We start from the raw sequence: 19,259 nt of genomic DNA on the forward strand, positions 1-19,259 counted from the left end.
AAGATGTTATGGAAAAACCAGAATGAACTTTTTGACCGACCCAATATTTAAAAATTTTAACTTATGTGTAGTATTTTTTCAAATGGCTACTAAGTTTTAGGATATAAGTACTTATAAAATTGTTGGACCAGGCTAATAAATAAATGGAACTGTTAGGCATTTCTTTTGGCCTAGGACCACTGAAAAAATTACCTAGACACTGATGGTGCTGTGAACCCAGAATGTCTGGGGATCTCTGATTTATGGGGTTAATATAGTTTCATGTTCTTAACATAGGTGGTGTTGAAAAAATTTTTCTGTAATAAAATTCATGACAATTTTCTTTCTGAAACACAACATTTTCTAACTGACTTCAAAGTTCATAATAGGAAATTTGAGCATGGAGTTGTACTAATAAATAGTTCCAGTAAAAACTGATGTTATTAATTTTTAGTATATTTTCCCTGAAAGGAAATATTTTTACTATTTTACCAAATACATTTTCTCCTCCAAGTATTTTTAGAAAATTCAAGAATAAACTCTGTAAGGCATGTGTCATTAAAAAAAAAAAGGAGTTATTTACATAATTATGTACAGAGCAATATTTGTTTAGGTGATTGAATTCATTTATTTATTCACAGATATTAATCCATTCCTGATGGTGTTCTAGGTGCTGGGCATACACTGATGAGAAAAGGGTAATATTTGCACACATATAGAGAGATACAACTGAATTAGTATTACTTATGCTATGATTATGTTTTTACAGAAGCAGGAATAAATTTGTACTTTCTAGCTTTATAATCTTATGAGTGTTTGTTGGTTCTTACAGTTTATAATGCATGTTGCAGTCCTATTTCAGTTTGAATATCCCTGAAACTCATGCTTTCCTTTCTTCTTCTAATGTAATATATTAAAAGTCTGGATAATTTTTTCAATTTTGAAGATTAATTTTATCTTTGAACCTTTTGTGGAGTAACCATGTATTGGGTTAACAGCAATAATTATGCAGTTTTATCTGTCAGTTTGCCACCTGTACAATTATATCAGGCTTCACTAAGGGCCCTAGTAAGAGATAACGTGATAAATTCTTAAGAGAATTTATAATTTGATTTTGTTATCATATTAAATTTGTAGAATTTAAAATATCCATGCATGCAGGTATACAGTGATACTCTCTATCAGGTGCTGGCAAACTTTTTCTGGAAAGGGCCAGATAGTAAATATTTTAGGCCTTGTGGGCCACATGGCTCTGTTGCAATTACTCAGTGCTGTTGCTGTAGCAGGAAAGCAGCTATAACAATATCTGCATGAATGAACAGGGCTGTCTGCCAGTAAAACTTTAGGGATAAAAACAGGCAGTGGCTGGGTTTGGCCCATGGGCTGTAGTTTGCTGACCCCCGCTCTCTATATTTAAAATGCAAAATTTATCATGCAGGCAGGTCCACCTGATTGGAAAATAGTTCTTACATAACCCAGCAATCAGAGTGAGAGCAGTGTGTAGAGTTCTCAGTCACTTACCCTACTGGGAATGAGGGGGGCTGTGGAGGGTGGCAAGGCTGTTGTCCCTAAGAAGGCACTTGCTTCCTTCTGGGCCGAACATCTGCTCTGTCCTAACCTGGTTGTTAGCAGCTATTTCCATCTCTAATATCCCCAGTCAGATATTTCTGGTTCATTGGCTCTTTGGTGAGTCCTGGCCCCGGCCTTGGGAGGGAATCTTCTATCTGAGGGATCCATGGGCAGGTATCTCCTTGTTCACAAGCAGTTTCTGCCATTTGCAGCTGTGGAAGTATTCCCAAGAATGTACCATGTGTTAATGAAGTAAAAAAGCTTCAGGAAGGTAGGACAGGATAAAGACGAATGTACCTGAAATATTAGCTATGGTCTTCTTGAACTTTGAAATCCTCATAAAATGGATTTGAAACCCCCTATACCCCTGTGGGTGTCCAAAGCCCTCCCCAAGTCTCTGCCAATCCACTGGGTACATGGTTCTCATAATCAGCTCCGGTTCCAGGCTCTGAATCTCCTGAATGAGTTCAGTTTGGGGATCATTTTTCATGTTTCCTTTTTCTGTAATTCCATGATACACAGCCTCTTTCTCACTCTGGCTATAATGTGGAGAACAAATTAGGGAGTGCAAGAATAGATGGAGGTAAACCAGACAGGGGGAGGCATTTGCAGGATTCCAGGTGAGACGTGATGGCCGTTGTTAGTCGGATGTAGAATCTATGAGGCTGGAGAGTTTTGCTTTGCAGAGGGTTGTATCCAGGTGTCCAAACAGTGCCTGACACACAATGGGTGCTCAATTATCTCTTCCTGAGATAGGGAACCATGGGAGATTACTAGATGTGGGGATGGAGATTATTTATTTGACCAGACATGTGGGGTTTGAGGTACTTTTGCAGCATCCACTGGGGAGATGTCAAATGGCCAGTTGGATACAAAGATCTGGAGTGCAGAGGAAAAATCTATGCTTGCTATTTAAAGATGTAAGTCAATTGATGCTATTTGTGTGGGTGGCATTGCCTGGAGAAAGCAGATGGGAGAAAAAAGTTTGTAGAAAGAGAAGGAGTGACCAGTGAGGGAGCAGAAAGAGAAGTCAAAGGAAGAAAGTGCTTGAAGAAGATGGGAGTGGCTAACTGAGAATTTGATCTGTCAAATGATACTGAGATGTCATTACAAAGATGGCTGAAAAATATCATTTCAATAGAGCAACATGGAGGTCAATGGTGACCGTAGCAAAGGCCCTTTTGGTGCAGTGACAGAAGTGGATGCCAAACTGTAGTGGTCACAAGAGTAGGCGGTAAGTGAGGAAACTTGGACGATAAAGATTCAGAACTGTGAGATCATTTTGGATGAGAAAGAAGGAGAGAGATAGGACTGTGCCTGAAGTGGGATATAGGCTTGAGAAGGGATTAAAAAATAACCAGGAGAGACCTTAACATAGTAAAAAGCTGATGGCAGTGATATAGGAGATAGAGGGAGGGGAAGAGAGGGGGAGAGGGGGAAAGAGGTAAATCGAGATCGGATATATAATTCAATGGAGAATTAAGATGGCAAATTCCTGAGAAGAGAGGAGGAGATGAAGTCTGTAGCAAATGTGGAAGGATTAGTCTTGAATAGGAAGAGTCTTAAATAGCATCTCTACAGGAGAGAAAGGTCTATAAATGAGCAGGTGTGTGTGCTGAAATTTAGGTAGGTGAGGCAATTCCCATTTGATGGTTTTTATTCTCTCTGTAGGGTGGGAATAGGGGTGGATCCTCCTCTGAAAGTGAGGGCAGAAGAGTGGGAAAAGATAGTTTGAGGAGAATAGAAAAGACTTTAAATTAGCAATCAAGTAGTCCTGTTGCGTGACTTTTTACAGCCACATTCAACTGTCCAAGTGTAGATACAGAGAGAGAAGATCGTTGGATTCATCTCATGTTGGCTTTTACAAGATAGGTGAGAAGAAAATTCATAAGGGTAAGGGGGTTCAGGGCATTAGCAAGAGTATCATTGAAATAATGGTCCAAAGATTTTAAAGAAGATATATAGGGAAATGAAGAAAGGAGAGAGTTGATAGAGTGGGAGAAGATAGAGGGATCAATGGACAGTAGGTCCTGAAAGACTCAGAGAATGGCTGTCATGATGAATGGATAAAGGAGATGTCTCACACACACACACACACACACACACACACACACACACACACACACACACACACACACAATGGAATATTACTCAGCCATAAAAAAGAATGAAATAATGCCATTTGCAGCAACATGGATGGACCTAGAGATTATCATGCTAAGTGAAGTAAGCCAGACAAAGACAAATAGCATATGATATTGCTCATATGTGGAATCTAAAAAAATGATGCAAATGAACTTATTTACAAAACAGAAATAGACTCACAGAAATAGAAAACAAACGTATGATTACTAAAGGGGAAGAGGGAGAGGGATAAATTAGGAGTTTGGGATTACACACTAATATATGCACACTACTATATATAAAATAGATAACCAACAAGGACCTACTGTATAGCACTGGGAACTCTACTCAATATTCTATAATAACCTATAATGGAAAAGAATCTGAAAAAGAATATATATGTGTATATATATATGTGTGTGTGTATAACTGAGTCACTGTGCTGTACATCTGAACCTAATACAACATTGTAAACCAACTATATATTTAAAAACGAGAGAGAGAATGGCTGTTGTGAAAAAAAGTTGAATCACTAGGCCAGGAGGCAAGCATAATAAAGAATGTAAAAGAGACAGATGAGAAGGTCTCCCAATGGAACCAATGACTCAAGGAGATGTCCCAGTCAGGTAGATTGTATCCATATATGTTACATAAGCCAACATGACACCTTTAAAAATAAATGTAGTTCTTAAGACACAAGAAATGAGTTTTCACCAACAGGATTAATAAAACATGAGAACTACGTATTTGAAATATGTGCAGGTCAACAAGATGCATTGCTCCCTGCCTGCACCATGGAATGCTTGTGCCTGTGCTTAGCTTACGGTTTCAAGTATGTGGAGGGTAGATTCTGGAAGAGGGTACCTTCTGGAGAGAGGGTTGTTGAGTCCACTGAAACGAAGCTTAGGAATTGTCCTAGCAGTTTATCTCATCTGGCATTATTCACCCAACAGTAAAGTCTGAGAGTTGCGTTATATTCAGAGGAACCTCAAAGGGCCTCTGAATAATGCAGCATTTATAGCAATAGTCTTAAGTGGCCTTGAGTGCAAGAGAAAAGTTACGCACTTGAGGAAAGTGCTGAGATTTCTTCTAAGTATTTCTTAGTTCTGAATTTCTTGTAAGTATTTCTTCCTCTTCTCCCCTTCATAAAAGGAATCAATTTCCTAGTTATTGGAGAAAGCATTTGCACTAATCATGAATATGGTTTCTGGAGGTCAAATACTTGTTGATATACTTATATAAGGTATTAAAATGAGCCTCTAGCACTTTCCCTACTGATTCTTCACTTATGAATGCTAAATGAGATGCATTTGGACACAGGATTCCACATAGCACTGAGGCCATTGTGCATTTGCCACCCAAGAAGATTATCCCTATAATGCTCCTGTGACCACCCGCCTTAACCAGGAAAGCTTTTCCATTGTTGTGGAAGCCAAAGAAAGTTCATAACTCCTTACCTCTCTGGATGTATTTTACCACTCTTTTAAGCTGTAACAGGGCTTTTCAGGGATACTTTTCTCAGAATCATGGCTAGCTCAACTGCTGGTTCTGTACAATGTCTTAACTGATCCTCCAGCAAGAAATCGTATTCCTATCTTGACTGTGAGCTTTGGAGGGACAGTTGGTCTTAAATCATTATTATATCCATCACTATGCTTATTATAATTAGTAGGTGTTCAATAACTACTTGTTGAGTAAATGAAGTAAATAAGTCAGTTCTACTACTGATTCTGTTGAGCTGTAGTTCCACACTGGCTTTTTTTTTTTTTTTTTTTTTAGGGCTCTGTTTGATCTTGAAAGACCTCTTGGTTCCTGAACTATATCTGGGGCTCTTTTGGACTCCACACTGGTTCTGTGTGATTTGTCCTGGGTCGCCATTAGACCTGTCGTTTGGTCTATGGCCCTTACTTCCTTATCTATGTGTGGCCTTAAATTTATTTATTTTATTTACTTTTGGCTGCATTGGGTCTTCGTTGCTGCACGCAGGCTTTCTCGAGTTGTGGTGAGCAGGGCCTACTCTTCATTGCGGTGCACGGGCTTCAGTAGTTGTGGCACTCGGGCTCAGTAGTTGTGGCTCACTGGCTTAGTTGCTCCACGGCACGTGGGATCTTCCCAGGCCAGGGCTTGAACCTGTGTCCCCTGCATTGGCAGGAGGATTCTTAACCACTGCGCCACCAGGGAAGCCCCACACTGGCTTTTTACAGGTAAATGTTATATCCAAGCCTCAAAGGGTACCACCCACCCAATGCTGGTGTTATAATCAATGTGCTATAGCAGATCTTATATTATATTGTGTCAATGTGTTAGATCACATTGGGTGAAATCTGAAACTGACCTTCATATACAGAAGGCAAGGAGAGACTGAAGAAAGAGGCAGATCACTCCAGATTGGTAGATGGCAGTTTTAATAAGCAAGGGAACTTAAATGCAAGGTTTGTCTTGGACAGCTGCAAGGTGATTAGATCTCCACGCCTGCCAGAATCTTAAGAGTTTATATAGAAGACATAACGGAATGCAGTCATGTATACCATCCAGATGGTCTCAACAGCGCATTGCTCTCTCAAGGCTGTGTCCTTGAAAATGGCTTTGGCTGTGGGAACAGTGGGCGTAACGTACATTCCAAGGACAGAAGAGGGGGTGAGGGGCCTCTGATTGCCTGAGTCTAGCTCATGGTTCAACTGGTAGGTCGCGTCCTTTCCATGACCTCCTCCTGCCACTTAACTGTAAATTAGCTCTGAATTAACTCATGTTGGCTGGTCGATTAAACCAGGTTCAAAGGGAATGGGTCAGTAAAGACATTAATCTAGGAAATCAAACCATTCTTAAGCTAACAGCATACGTTCTTTCAAATAATGTCTCCCACGGAGAATTCTTAAAATTACAGAGGGTGTTATCCCATCAGTGTATGTAGTGAACACTGCTTGCAATATGTGTTAGTGAACCAGAACTCATTTTGATGTAGGAGGAATAAAGCAGAAATGGAGAATCACATATGCTTTGCAATTCAGAAGAACTCATCAAAGTTGCCTTTTTATCCGTGGGAAATTATCAGGTACTGGTTATATACCAGAAAGGATCAAATGCAGGATCATCGGTTAGGACAACTTCTTGATTATGATAAAGCTCTTTCTCAAAGGTCATTCAATTATAAAAATTAGATTTTTCTTACAGAGGAAGAACCAACAAAACTTGGTAATGAATAGCATGGGGGGATGATGGAAAAGTCTGGAGTCTTGAGGTTATAGGAATAGTGGAGTTTGTTTTAGCACAAATGTGGAAGTCAGGAGAACTAGTTTGAAGGTAATGGATAAAGAAGGAGGTTAGTTTGGTTTTGGACATGTTGAGAAGAGATGATGCTTTGCACTAGGCATCAGAAATGTATGATCTAACTTGAAAGGAAGTTCAGGACTCAAGAGATTCAAGAGCTGGGTACACCAAGGTTGTGGTTCAAGCTCTGAAACCGTCAGAGAAGAAAAGGCAAGGAGAGTCCGAAGTCCAAGAGAGAACCATGAGAAACATCTTCATTAATGGGATCAGAAGAGCTGCTCATAGTGACTCAAATCACTTTTAATTCCATTTTTTGTTGAAAAAATTACTCCCCTAAGCCAGTTGCAATAAATGAATTTCCAGACATTGTATCTGGCAAGAGATTGAGCTAAGCAAAACTTAAAGAATATGAAGACAAGAACTTTATCTTGTTGAACCATCTCCGTCGCATCTCATCATTCTCTCACAAATGGGTGGGCTGCAGGGGCAGTGTGGGCAGTGGAGGGCATCCTGTCAGTGGCCAACAGAACAGGCTCTTTTTCACTGTTCAACTTGCCACTAAATACATGGTCAGTAATATTCAATCTTGCTGAATTATTAATGGTTAAAAACTTATTTTATCCAGATTCATGCAGATTTGGGTTAGGACTAATGAGCAAAACAAGAATGAAGTCTGGATAATGCCCTGTCCACAACTACTCACCAGTATTTTATCACTGTATTAGGCACTCTTTGCTTAGAGTTCTAGGTCAAGGTGAGTTCTTGCCATGGTAAGAACAGTCCTTTGGAATAATACCAAATTAGCAGATACATTAAAAAAAAAAATCAAGATGGAATATCATTATAAGTTCATATACTCCTGAAAAACATTTCAGAAATAGATGATTTGCTCTTCCCTGAATGTGATTTGTAGTTATTTGTTCATTTATTAGTGTGATTTGGTGACTAACCTCATTTCATGCCCTAAAATACACAGAGGAAAATCTCTTAGGAATGCTGCTTCTCTAAATGGATAGCTGTACTCTAAAATGTCATACCATGTACTGAGTTGCTTTGTAATATTAAAACCGTGTTTCATTTTCCTCTCCTACTTTAGGTCTTGGGAGCTGATGATGATACCATGGGTGATGGCTGCTCTCAGAAGCTGGCGACTGTGAATATTCTTCGTTTCCTGTTGCTGGTCCTGATTCCGTGTATCTGTGCTCTCATTGTCCTCCTGGTGATCCTGCTCTCCTTTGTTGGTAAGTGATGCCATTATTAAAGATAAATGAAGTTAAAATTAAAATTAGCATGATTTATAAGAGCTGTTTCTACTGCTCTGGGTGGTGGTTTACCATTGGAGGATCTTTCCCAGCGGGGAGAAATCTGATTGTATTTGCGTTTTCAAAAGACAAAAGACCTGGATACACTCTAGGGGACTGGAGGCATAAAGAAATGAAGGCAGGGAGACAATTTGGCGACTGGCTATTGTCTAAGTAAAAGATGATGAGGGCTTAGATGAAAGCATTTGGTGCACTAAAATCAACGGAAATCAAGACAGATTGCATTTTGGCATGAGGGAGAAAGAGAAGTCAGGGTTGACCCTCGGATTTCTAGCTTGGGCAACCAGGTTGACTTTGGTGCCATCTGTTAAAGTAGGAAGTAAAGGCGGAGGAGAGGGATGCAGGTAGATGGAGGGCAGGCTGGAAGTTCAGTTAGGACATGTTAAGTTGGAGATGCTTTTGGAACAACTAAGTAACAGTGGAATCATAGTTTAAGTTCATTTATGGTGAGCAAATTCCGCAGTGCAAGCTGGGCCAAGAAATGGAGGACTGTAAGGGTCCAACACCTTACCTTCCTAAGGGAATTTCAAGGGAAATTGTGAGTCTGTGTGATTTTTGGCTTCTGTGCTGACATTAGAATTTAACTCCCACCCCATTGTTACTAGTCTGAAGCTGGAACTATCCAGAAGGGAAGCTGAGAAGGGAGCCTGAGTGCAGTTATGAATGTGGGAGTCTCAGTGGAAGCAGCGGGAGGAGATGAACTGTGAGGGGAAAGGGCACTGATTAAAAGCTGGGGGCAAAGCCCTGGAGGATGCCGGTGTTTAGGGGAGACAGGGAAAGAGGAAGCATCAAGAGATACCGGACGTGTTGCTGGAGAAGAAGGAAAGGAACCGGGAAATGCTGGGTTTCACAGAAGCCAAAGGCAGAGAGATGGTCAGAGGTCACAGGGTGACAAGTAAGAAGAGGACAGAAAATGCCTCGGCCCAGGAAGTCTGCAGGTTTTCTCTTGGGGTTTCAATCGCCCTGCCCCGCGTGGTGCCAGCTCTGGCCTGCTCTCGGGCTAAAGGCAGGACAAAACCCTGAAACTCACCTCTACCCCTCTCTTCTTCCAGGACTCCCCTCCCCTCCAGACTTGGCCTGCTTTTGTTTCCTTTCCAGCACCGTCGGGTCGTTGCTTTTTTGTGTTTTGTCCAGAGTTTATAGTTGTTACGTCTGGGAGGGTCTGTCTGGGAGAAGCTCCCTCAGTCATACCCCTGTCATTTTTAACAGTCTCATTCTCAGAACACTGTGTGGAATGGCTCACACACTGTGAAGAATATTTCCTTTCCATCTCAGGGTGGAATGCTAATATAAGTTTAAAACCCATTTTTAAGTGCTTCAGAGCTTAGAGGCCTCTGAGCAGAGGCAGGGTGCTATTAAAACAGTGCTTTAATTGGGTTTATTTGTTTGTTTATATATTAAATTTAAACATTTTTTTATCACTTTATTGAAATTTAATTTACACACCGTACCATTCACCCATTTAAAATGTGTAATTCAATAATTTTTAATATATTCACAGGTAAGTTCAACCATCACCACAGTCAATTTTGGAACATTTTCATTACCTCAAGAAGAAACTCTATTCCCTTTTAGCTATCTGTCACCCTCCCATCTTTCTATCTCCCTTGTGCCCCAGCCCTAAGCAACCACTAATGTACTTTGTGTTTCTATAGATTCCCCTATTCTGGACATTTCATATGACCATATGTGGTTTTTGTGACTGGCTTGTTTCACTCCACATAATATTTTCAGGGTTCATCCATGTTTTAGTATCTATCAGTACTTCATTCCTTATGGCCCAATAATACTCCATTGTATGGATTTACCACATTAAAAAAATCCATTTATCAATTGATGGACATTTTAGTTGTTTCCATCTTTTGGCTCTTACGAATAATGTTGCTCTGAACCTTCACGTTCAAGTTTTTGTGCGGACATATGTTTTCATTTATCTTGGACTTATACCTAGGGGTAGATTTTTCTTTTATCACTTATATGAGATTAGGAAGTGAACCAATTTGTAACCATTTCTTAGTGCTATTTTGGCTTATATGTAGGTAACCTTTAGAAAGTGGGTGTTTTCCGAACACTGTCTTCAAAAACATTCTTTTCATAGGTTCTGCACCAGGTGATTTGATACAGATATATTAAGTAATATCTGCCCAAATATTTCCTGTTTTATAACTGAGATGTTTGTTGTTTTAATGAGCAATAAAATCATTTTATACCTTTGTTTAAAAAACCTCATTAGATTCTGCTTGCTTTTAAGAATGTTCTGTTTGGTTTGCGTATATAATCCGTGCTCTTTCAAAGTTTTGTAGTTATTTCTCGGTCTGTAAGGGTTGCTAAGGGATGCTGGAATGCCACTTGCGTACAAATAACAGGAGCTCTAGCTTCAAAAGACAAAGAGATAATAGTGAGAGGTTTATTGATTAGGAAAAGATGATAAAACCTTATGCTAACAAACACAGATGCACTACGCGTTTCTAATTTTGTCTCTGGGCTTCTGGCATGTGTAAAGTCAAGATGGCAGAGATTTCTGAAGATAAGAGAGTTGGACTTTCTGAATAATTATTTCAGCAGCAAGCTGTAGAAAAGAGTAATAGCAAATCGTTTCTCTCCTCAACCCCTTAAACTGAAGCTGGAGCTACAAAGGTTTCGTTTAGTTTAATTTAGTTTAGTTTGGACTCTAAAATGAAGATTCAGGTTTTTGAAGGAAATTGAAAGGAAAAATGAAGAGTAAGAAAGGTACAATATTATACCTCGGTTTTTGTTTCTTCAGTTATAGTCTAATACTGAAGGGCCATGTGACCTAGAAGAAAGAATTTATAACTCAACACTAGGAGGTCTGGCTTTAGCATCTTACTCTTCCATTTACTAGATGTGTGACTTTTGGTCACATGCTTTACCTTCTCTGTGAGATGGGGAATATAATTCTTATTCATTTCACAGAATTGTTATGGAAGTAAAAATGAAATAATATCTGTGAAAGTGTTTTTATTATTTTTTTAAATTTGTTTTTAGTTTTAAAAAAAATTTTATTTTATATTGGAGTATAGTTGATTAATAATGTGTTAGTTTCAGGTGTATAGCAAAGTAATTCAGTTATACATATGCATTCTATTCTTTTTCAAACTCTTTTCCCATTTAAGTTAATACGAGTATTGAGCAGAGTTCCCTGTGCTATGCAGTAGGTCCTTGTTGGTTATCTTTTTTTTTTTTTTTTTTGGCTATGCCGCGTGGCACGTGGGATCTTAGTTTCCCGACCAGGGATCGAACCCGCACTCCCTGCAGTGGAAACGTGAAGTCTTATCCACTGGACCACCAGGGAAGTCCTGTTGGTTATCCATTTTAAATATAGCAGTGTGCACATGTCAATCCCAAACTCCCAATCTATCCCTTCCCCCCGGTAACCATAAGTTTGTTCTCTAAGTCTGTGAGTCTGTTTCTGCTTTGTAAATAAGTTCATTTGTATCATTCTTTTTAGATTCTGCATATAACGATATCATATTGTGAAAGTGTTTTTATAGGTGACAACATTCATTATGAGGGTAAAAAATTGGTTTTTGCTTATGAATATTATTACTAATATTAGATAACTTGTTAATAAATAGTTCTCTTACACTCAAAAATTGACCAAAAATGTCCTTATCTCATTTTAACTCTATCTGTAAGAACTAAAATCTGTGTACTATGACCCATCATCATAGTAATCCCATAATTTATAACCCCATAACCCTACAACCAAGCTATTGACATAGTATAGTTTAATTGCTAATAAAGTAGCTAGGAAGAAGTAAAGTTGACCGACTGTTGGATTTGCAATGTGATGCCAAGTTTCACTTGACTGTTAGGCTCAGGCCTGAGAGCCACTTTCAGAGACTCATTCCTCTCTTATAAGAACTAAACTAGCAGTTTAGTTCTTCCATCACATGTTGTGCTTCCATCACATGACTACAAGGGTCAGCTAGTACCATGGAATACTTGATCAGAGCTTGGACTGATATCTGCCTTAAATTATTTATAAGTAATATAGAAACATTATATATGCAACACTTAAAGTAAAATTATGTTGACATGTTGAGCAACATTGAACACACATAAAATTGTAGATATAATTTGATACTGTTTATTCCTTTATTGAATGCCTGTTAAGTTCGAGGCAGTATCCTATGGGACTTGGGCACAGCCCTGAATCAGCCTATCCTCATGGGCTTCCTAGTTCAGTGAAGGAGGGACACATAAAAACGACCACACAATTGATTAGTTACCACAGAGGTAACTCCTATGCAGGAAGATTGTTTCTTTGAGACAGGGTCTGAGAGGGTCTGAACGTGGTCTGAGAAGCCTTCCCTGAGGGGGTGGCACTTTAACCATGACCTTCACCATGAGGATTTTGGAGTGGGGGAGTGGCGTGATTGATCTGGTTGGGGCTGTTAAAAGGTGTTTTTGACACCTGTCTGGAGAAAGGGTTGAAGTGGGTAGAGAATGTGGCAGGGGAAAAAATAGAAAGTTATTTCAAGCGTCTTATAAATGTGGTGCTTTGGAGTATGGTCTGCACTGATTTTTGCAAACTATTATTCATCTCAATTTGATTTCATCAAAGGTATGGTCCCCCCAGATCTCTTTAGGATGTTCTTAACTTTTTTTTCCCCAGCTGTTGAAGACTTGGTTTCAAAGGCTTGTCCACTCATCCACATCTAAAATAAATTTTGTTTTAGCCTTAAGCTTAAGAATGGCCTAAGGTTACCATCCTAGTTTTCTTAATTCTATGTAAAGTCTGTGTGGGACCTATTATTTTTTTATTTTTGTCATGCATTGAAGAAGAAAGAAATTATAGTGGTGGGGAGTATAGGAAACATGGTAAATAGTTTGTTTTTCTTGAACTCAAGAGAAATATTCCTCTATAAAAGTGACTTTCCTCTTCAAAAATGCTAGATGAGCTGGAGATCATTGGACTTAAATATAGTTTTTCTCTTACCAAATTTCTTAGCAGCTTGTGGCTTTTACAAGAATATGGAATGATAAGAATCTTAACTTCCTAACTTATAATGTTGTGTTTTGAATATTATTTTAAAATGGAAAACCCCCCAGATCCTGATTTCTTTACACCAAAACCTTAAGATTTTCCATGCTCTTTTATGACCTGACTCCACGTTCCTTATTTAATTCTCCAAATTCCTTTAATAATGCTGGTCTTCTGAGCAGATTCAAAAACATAGAGTTCTCAAACCTGAAAATATTTTTCCGTTAATTCCTTAGGTCTGAGGTTATGCATTATGTCTAAGGTTTTGGAAAGGGCTGGCTAAAGCCTTGTACTCAGAGTGTAGTACGTGGATGCAGCATCACCGTCACTTGGGAGTTTGTGTGAAATGCAGAATCTGGAATCTTGGGCCCCACTCCAGACCTGCCAAATTTGCCTTCTAATGAGATCCCCAGGTGATTTCTATACTTCATCCAGTCCTTAACCCACTGCAATCTGACCTTTTCCTCTTCCTCTTGTTTTCCTACTACTAAATCTGTTCTGAGGCCCCCAATGTCCTTTTTTTGAATGTGCAGAATTTGGAACCGATGTGTGTTTGAACAAGAGTTTGAAACGGAGAGCCTGTGCTTTCTCTCTGTGTTTGTTTACATCTGTTCACAACGAGCATGCTCATTTTTGGGGCCAACAATGCATTCTTCCATTCAGATGTGACGCCCAGCTATGATCCTGCTCAGTCTTGACTACTCCCTTCTTCTCGAAATGCTCTTCTGCTTTGCCTGGATATTATCATTTCTAATTTTCCTTCTATTTCTGGCGGCTCTTTCTCTGTCTCCTTAAGCTCATCTTTCTCTACCTATCCAGTAAATTTTGGGGCGTCTGTCCTAAGCTCTCGTCTCACTTTGCACCCATACGTCTCTAGACAATATCATCTTCTCCCATGACTTCCTTCATCATTCATGCATTCAACAAGTATTTATTGAGACCTTCACTGGTGCCAGGCATTCTGCTGGGTGCTTGAGATACAGGCATGCATAATATACCTTCCTACCTTCGAGGAGGCAGACAAGAAAACAGACAATTTCACTTGGGTGTGTACGTGGTATATGCAGAGTGTGCTCTAGGAACACAAAGAAGATGCACATTTGTGGGGAAGTCTGGCAAGGCCTTCTGGAGGAAGTGTTTAGATTGCCCCGGATTTAGACTTTTTTCCCCTTGAATGTTTCATAGCATTTTATACTCAATGTATTTATAATAATTACAGTAACAAAAGGAAGCTTCTACAACTTTTATTTTTCATTCTCTATTATCTATTGTATCAGTCAGGGCAGGCTATGCTATGCTGTGTAACACAAATAATTCTAATATATTAGTGGCTTAACAACAACGAAGGTCAGTTTCTTACTTGCAACATGTGCTTTGCAAGATGGCAGGGGGGCTATGCTCATTCAGGTCATTAAAGGACTAAATTGATGGACCAGCCATCATCTTGAACCTTTGTGGTTCTTATGCCGGAAAGAAAGAGAGCCCTGGAGTAACTTCTATACTTTTTTTATACTTTTAAAAAAGTATATAATGCAGCATCACTAATTATACTCACAATGCCGTACATTAGATCCCCAGAACTTACTCATCTTATAATTGGAAGTTCGTACCCTTTGACCAACATGAAAGATATCAAGAGACAGAATGAGGCCAGAGAATGTAACCCCAGCATGTGCCCTAGTAGAATGGGAGAGAATTGAAAATATTTGATGAATAACACTAATGCAACCACCCCATCTTGGTAAATATCTTCATTTACCCAGTAATTCAAACCGGGAACCTTGAAGGGGACCTCTGACTCTTTCCATTATGTTCTTACAATTTTGCCTCTGAAAGCTCTTTCCCAAATGTTCCCTTTGTCCTCACTGCTTTTCCTTGACTCAATCCTTCTTTTCTCACTTGGACTCTTGCAATAGCCTTCTAACTGTCTGCTAGACTTAGCCCCTTTCAAGCATCACCCTGTTGCCAGAGTGATCATTATAATGTTCTACCCCATTTAAGACTCTGCAAAATTTCTCTGTCACAACAAGATCAATTCCAAACCTATGACAGGAATACCCTTCCCAGCCTGGCTTCTACTTCCTTTCAAGCCTTTTCTCTTGCCAGTCCCCTGTGTCAGCCATGTTTAATTACCTGCTAGTCAGCTTTTGCATATTTCCCCCTTTGCTCTATCTAGAAAGTTCTCCATTCCCTATTACTACAACTCCCTCTTCCCCACAAATGCTTGGCTCAAACCTAGAAAATCCCTAATCACCTTTTAAGATTCACATGGAGGATCTTCTTCCCTAAGAAACCTTTCCTGACTTTCTCAAATGGAATGACAACTTCTTCTCTAATTGTTGTCACCGGATTGTCCTATGCATATCATTCTCAGAGCATTTGTATCATGGTCTGTAGTTTTAGGCTACATGCCTGTCTCCCCCAACTAATCTATAAACATCTCAATGATAAGAAACTCTTACTAAATTTTGTAATTTACTTTCAGCAGAGAGTAAATACATAGTTCCTGGCATATAGAAAATGCAAAGTAAATGTGTTACCACATGGCTAGAGATATAAAGATAAGGAATTAATTTCAAACTCGTATCATAGGAAAATAAATTTTTTTAACATGCAGATGATGGTTGATTTTTTTTAACTTGTATCCCTTGTCCAAAATGAGAAGGGTGTGTCAGTGTGTGTGTATCGGTATGTGTCATGTCCCAACTCAATTCTTGGGTAAAGTTAAATAACTCTTGTAAGCTTTGGTTTCCTTCCCTCTGAAACTTCATAAAGAAGAGTTCATTATAGCATCTGTTTCATGGGATTGTTGGAAGGCTAACTCAAGAAATGCCCATAGTGAGGATACTTAGTAAGGTGCCTGTGTTAGTTTCCTATTGCTGCTATAACAACTCGGTAGCTTAAAATAACACAAATATAGTACCTTAGAGTTATGGAGGTCAGAAGTCCAAAATTGGTCTCACTGGGCTAAAATTAAGGTGTCGGTAGTACTGTATTCCTTCTGGAGGCTCTAGGGGCCAATCTGTTTTCTGCCTTTTCCAGCTTCTAGAGGCTTCCTGCGTTCCTTGGCTTGCGGCCCCTTGCCATCTTCAAAATGAGCAATGGCCCATTGAGTCTTTCTCACACTGCATAGCTCTGACACACACCCTCTCACCTCCCTCTTCTGCTTATAAGGATTCCATGACTACCGTGGGCTTACCTGAATAATCCAAGATAATTTCCCCATCTCAGATTCCCTAATTTACATCTGCAACATCCCTTTTGCCATGTAAGGTATGTAAAGTAACCTATTCACAGGTTCTGGGACTTGGGATGTGGACATCTCTGGGGGGAGCATTATTTTGTCTGCCACGGTGCTCAGTCCACTCATTGTAAATGATCAGTAATACTTGACTATTATTGTTGGAAATGCAGACTGTTTCTTAAACATTGTTAAATAGAGCTGTGTTATAGCAGAAACACTTTTGAGCCATACAACCTTGATGTAATGTGGCCTTCTATTAATAACTTAGCATGAAAGAGTCACAGTTATTTTACTCCAAAAGTGGGTTAAGTGATTCACTTTTGAAAATTACCTTAGCCATTTTATTATGCTGGGATGCACTTAGAGTAAAAGGAAATTGGCATTTATTTAAAAGTACCTTAGGACTTCCCTGGTGGCGCAGTGGTTAAGAATCTGCCTGCCAATGCAGAGGGTACGGGTTTGAGCCCTGGTCCCGGAAGATCCCGCATGCTGCGGAACAAATAAGCCTGTGTACCACAACTACTGAGCCTACGCTCTAGAGCCCGCGTGCCGCAGCTATTGAAGGCCGCGCCCCTAGAGCCCGTGCTCCGCAACAAGAGAAGCCCCCGCAGTGAGAAGCCTGCGCGTTGAAACAAAGAGTAGCCCCCGCTCACCGCAACTAGAGAAAGCCCATGCGCAGCAACGAAGACCCAATGCAGCCGAAAATAAAAATAAAATATAAAAGTACCTTAGTAGCCCTAAGGAAGACAATTTTACTTTTATTACTATTACTGTGTAGTAATGACTAACAGTTATTGAGAACTTACTGTATGCCAGGAACTGTTCCAAGTGTTTAAGTATGTGTTGACTAATTTGATGCTAATGGCCAGCCCAATAAGGGGAGGTACTATGATTTTCCTTATTTTATGGCAGTTGAGAGTTTGCCCAAAGTTTCAGGGCTGGTAAGTAGTGATGGGATTTAAACCCAGGTGGTCAGGCTGTAGAACCTGTACTTTTAACCACAGCACTGTTAAAATAGGAATGTAGAAAAGGATGGGGCAACACTGGAAGAATGAACACTCTACTTTGGGCTAATAACGCTCAGCATTTTTGTAGCTCATCGTGATGTAGCTTGACAGTATTTAGTCTTACTGATTTCTATTTTTTGTGCTTTTAAAAAATGCGTAATAGAGGACCAACTGTGAGTTGAGAGTTGGTTAGTTTCCAGAGATGCTTGAAAACAAATGGTCTAGTCAGTTTAGGCTTTTAAAGACAGGTCCTTTAGGCTTGTTGTCTTTGTCTTTCTCTCAAAAATATAGTTTAGGGACATTAGCTTTAGCAACTACTGTATATCATGTGTTATCTTTCTATTCTGCCAACTTGCTTTGATATGGAGAGTTTAAGAGCAAGGAAACTGCTTTTTTTTTTTTTAAGAAAGTTGTTTTTCAAGACAGTGTTTCCTGAAAAAGTTGGTGTTTAAAGAATATTTTAGAGTAAACAGATATTATTAGCACTTTCACCACTACGGTTAGGTGAAAAAGTTAAAGGAAAGATTATTAATAAGGCTAGTCATTACAAACAAAATGTTAAGAACAACTGTTGAAATATTTCATACGATAAGGAACTCCCTTTAAGTGAATTACACAGGGATATAACTGAGGAGTTGGCATTTGCTCAGAGTGTGTTGACAGAGCTGGATGCTGACTTACAGGGTCAGTGTGATAAGTAAATTGACTTTATGGGTCCTATACATTCATTATAGCCATGTTAGTGGAAATAACACGTTATGTGCAAAATCTCTATGCCAAAATTAGCAAAGAAGAGAGCAACTAATAAGTGAAAAATAAAATTATATCTAATTAGTAAATTTTTCTATATGAATAAAATACACATTATATAGCGAACAAATCTATCGCATACATTTATTTTGATCTAGGATGAATTCTAAATCATTTTGAAAATCATAAACAATTAAATGAAATCTTTCATTTCACCTACTGCATTTAATATTTATTCATAATCACACAGACAGTTTGGGGAATGTGTTACCTGCACCATATGGTCATGGTTTAGCGTTTACACTCCACCGTTTTGCTTAGAAGCCTGTTGACCTTAGTTAGCTAGAAAACAGCTGCTTTTCTATTTTGATTTGTAGTTAATGTTTTCCAAGTGTCAAGCATATGTAGAGAAATTTTTTTCTGTAGACTGATATTAAACATTTTATTTATATTTCTTTTTTTTTTTTTAATGGTCCATGGGCTGTTTGGAAAAGTGGGAGCCAAGTAGAGCATTCACTGTAAATGCTTTTAGGAAAAAAAATCTTCCTTGGCTATTTCTATAATGGATCAATATCACATTCATTTATTTTAGTGGCATACTCAACCAGAGTGCTATATTCTGGAAACACTCTGTTGTCTATTTTGACTGAGTTAAAAATACATGACCTCTTTCAAAGTTTTCAGATTTTCTGCCTAAAGCGAAAGCTAGGGGATTCCCAATAATCTTAGGTTGGACTCTATTTTGTCCATGAATAAATACTTTGAGAAAGTGACCAGTTGATAATCTTAGTTTAATGCCTATTTCTTATAATCAAATTTATAGCTTCTGGTCGAAGATGAAGATAATATAGTTTCTTCTTTTAGTTTTTCTGGAATTGGAGTTTTACTTTTTGGGGGGGGTTCCTATGAGTCTTGGTAAATATTTGAGCTCTATTATTTTTATTATCTGATGTGTGTAGTTCACTGAAATTTAGTGCCAAATGTGGAGA

General features: G+C 38.9%; 1 protein-coding gene across 1 annotated transcript in view; it reads left to right on the top strand.

Moving 5' to 3' along the window:
* CORIN (corin, serine peptidase) overlaps positions 1-19,259 on the top strand; it is a 261,470-nt gene that overhangs the window by 27,058 nt on the left and 215,153 nt on the right. The window contains 1 exon segment of the mRNA XM_082462463.1: positions 8,036-8,180. Within this exon segment, the coding sequence (XP_082318589.1) occupies positions 8,036-8,180 (145 nt within the window).

This window comes from Balaenoptera physalus (genome assembly GCF_965194825.1).
Source record: "Balaenoptera physalus genome assembly, chromosome: 5".
Lineage (NCBI taxonomy): Eukaryota > Metazoa > Chordata > Mammalia > Artiodactyla > Balaenopteridae > Balaenoptera > Balaenoptera physalus.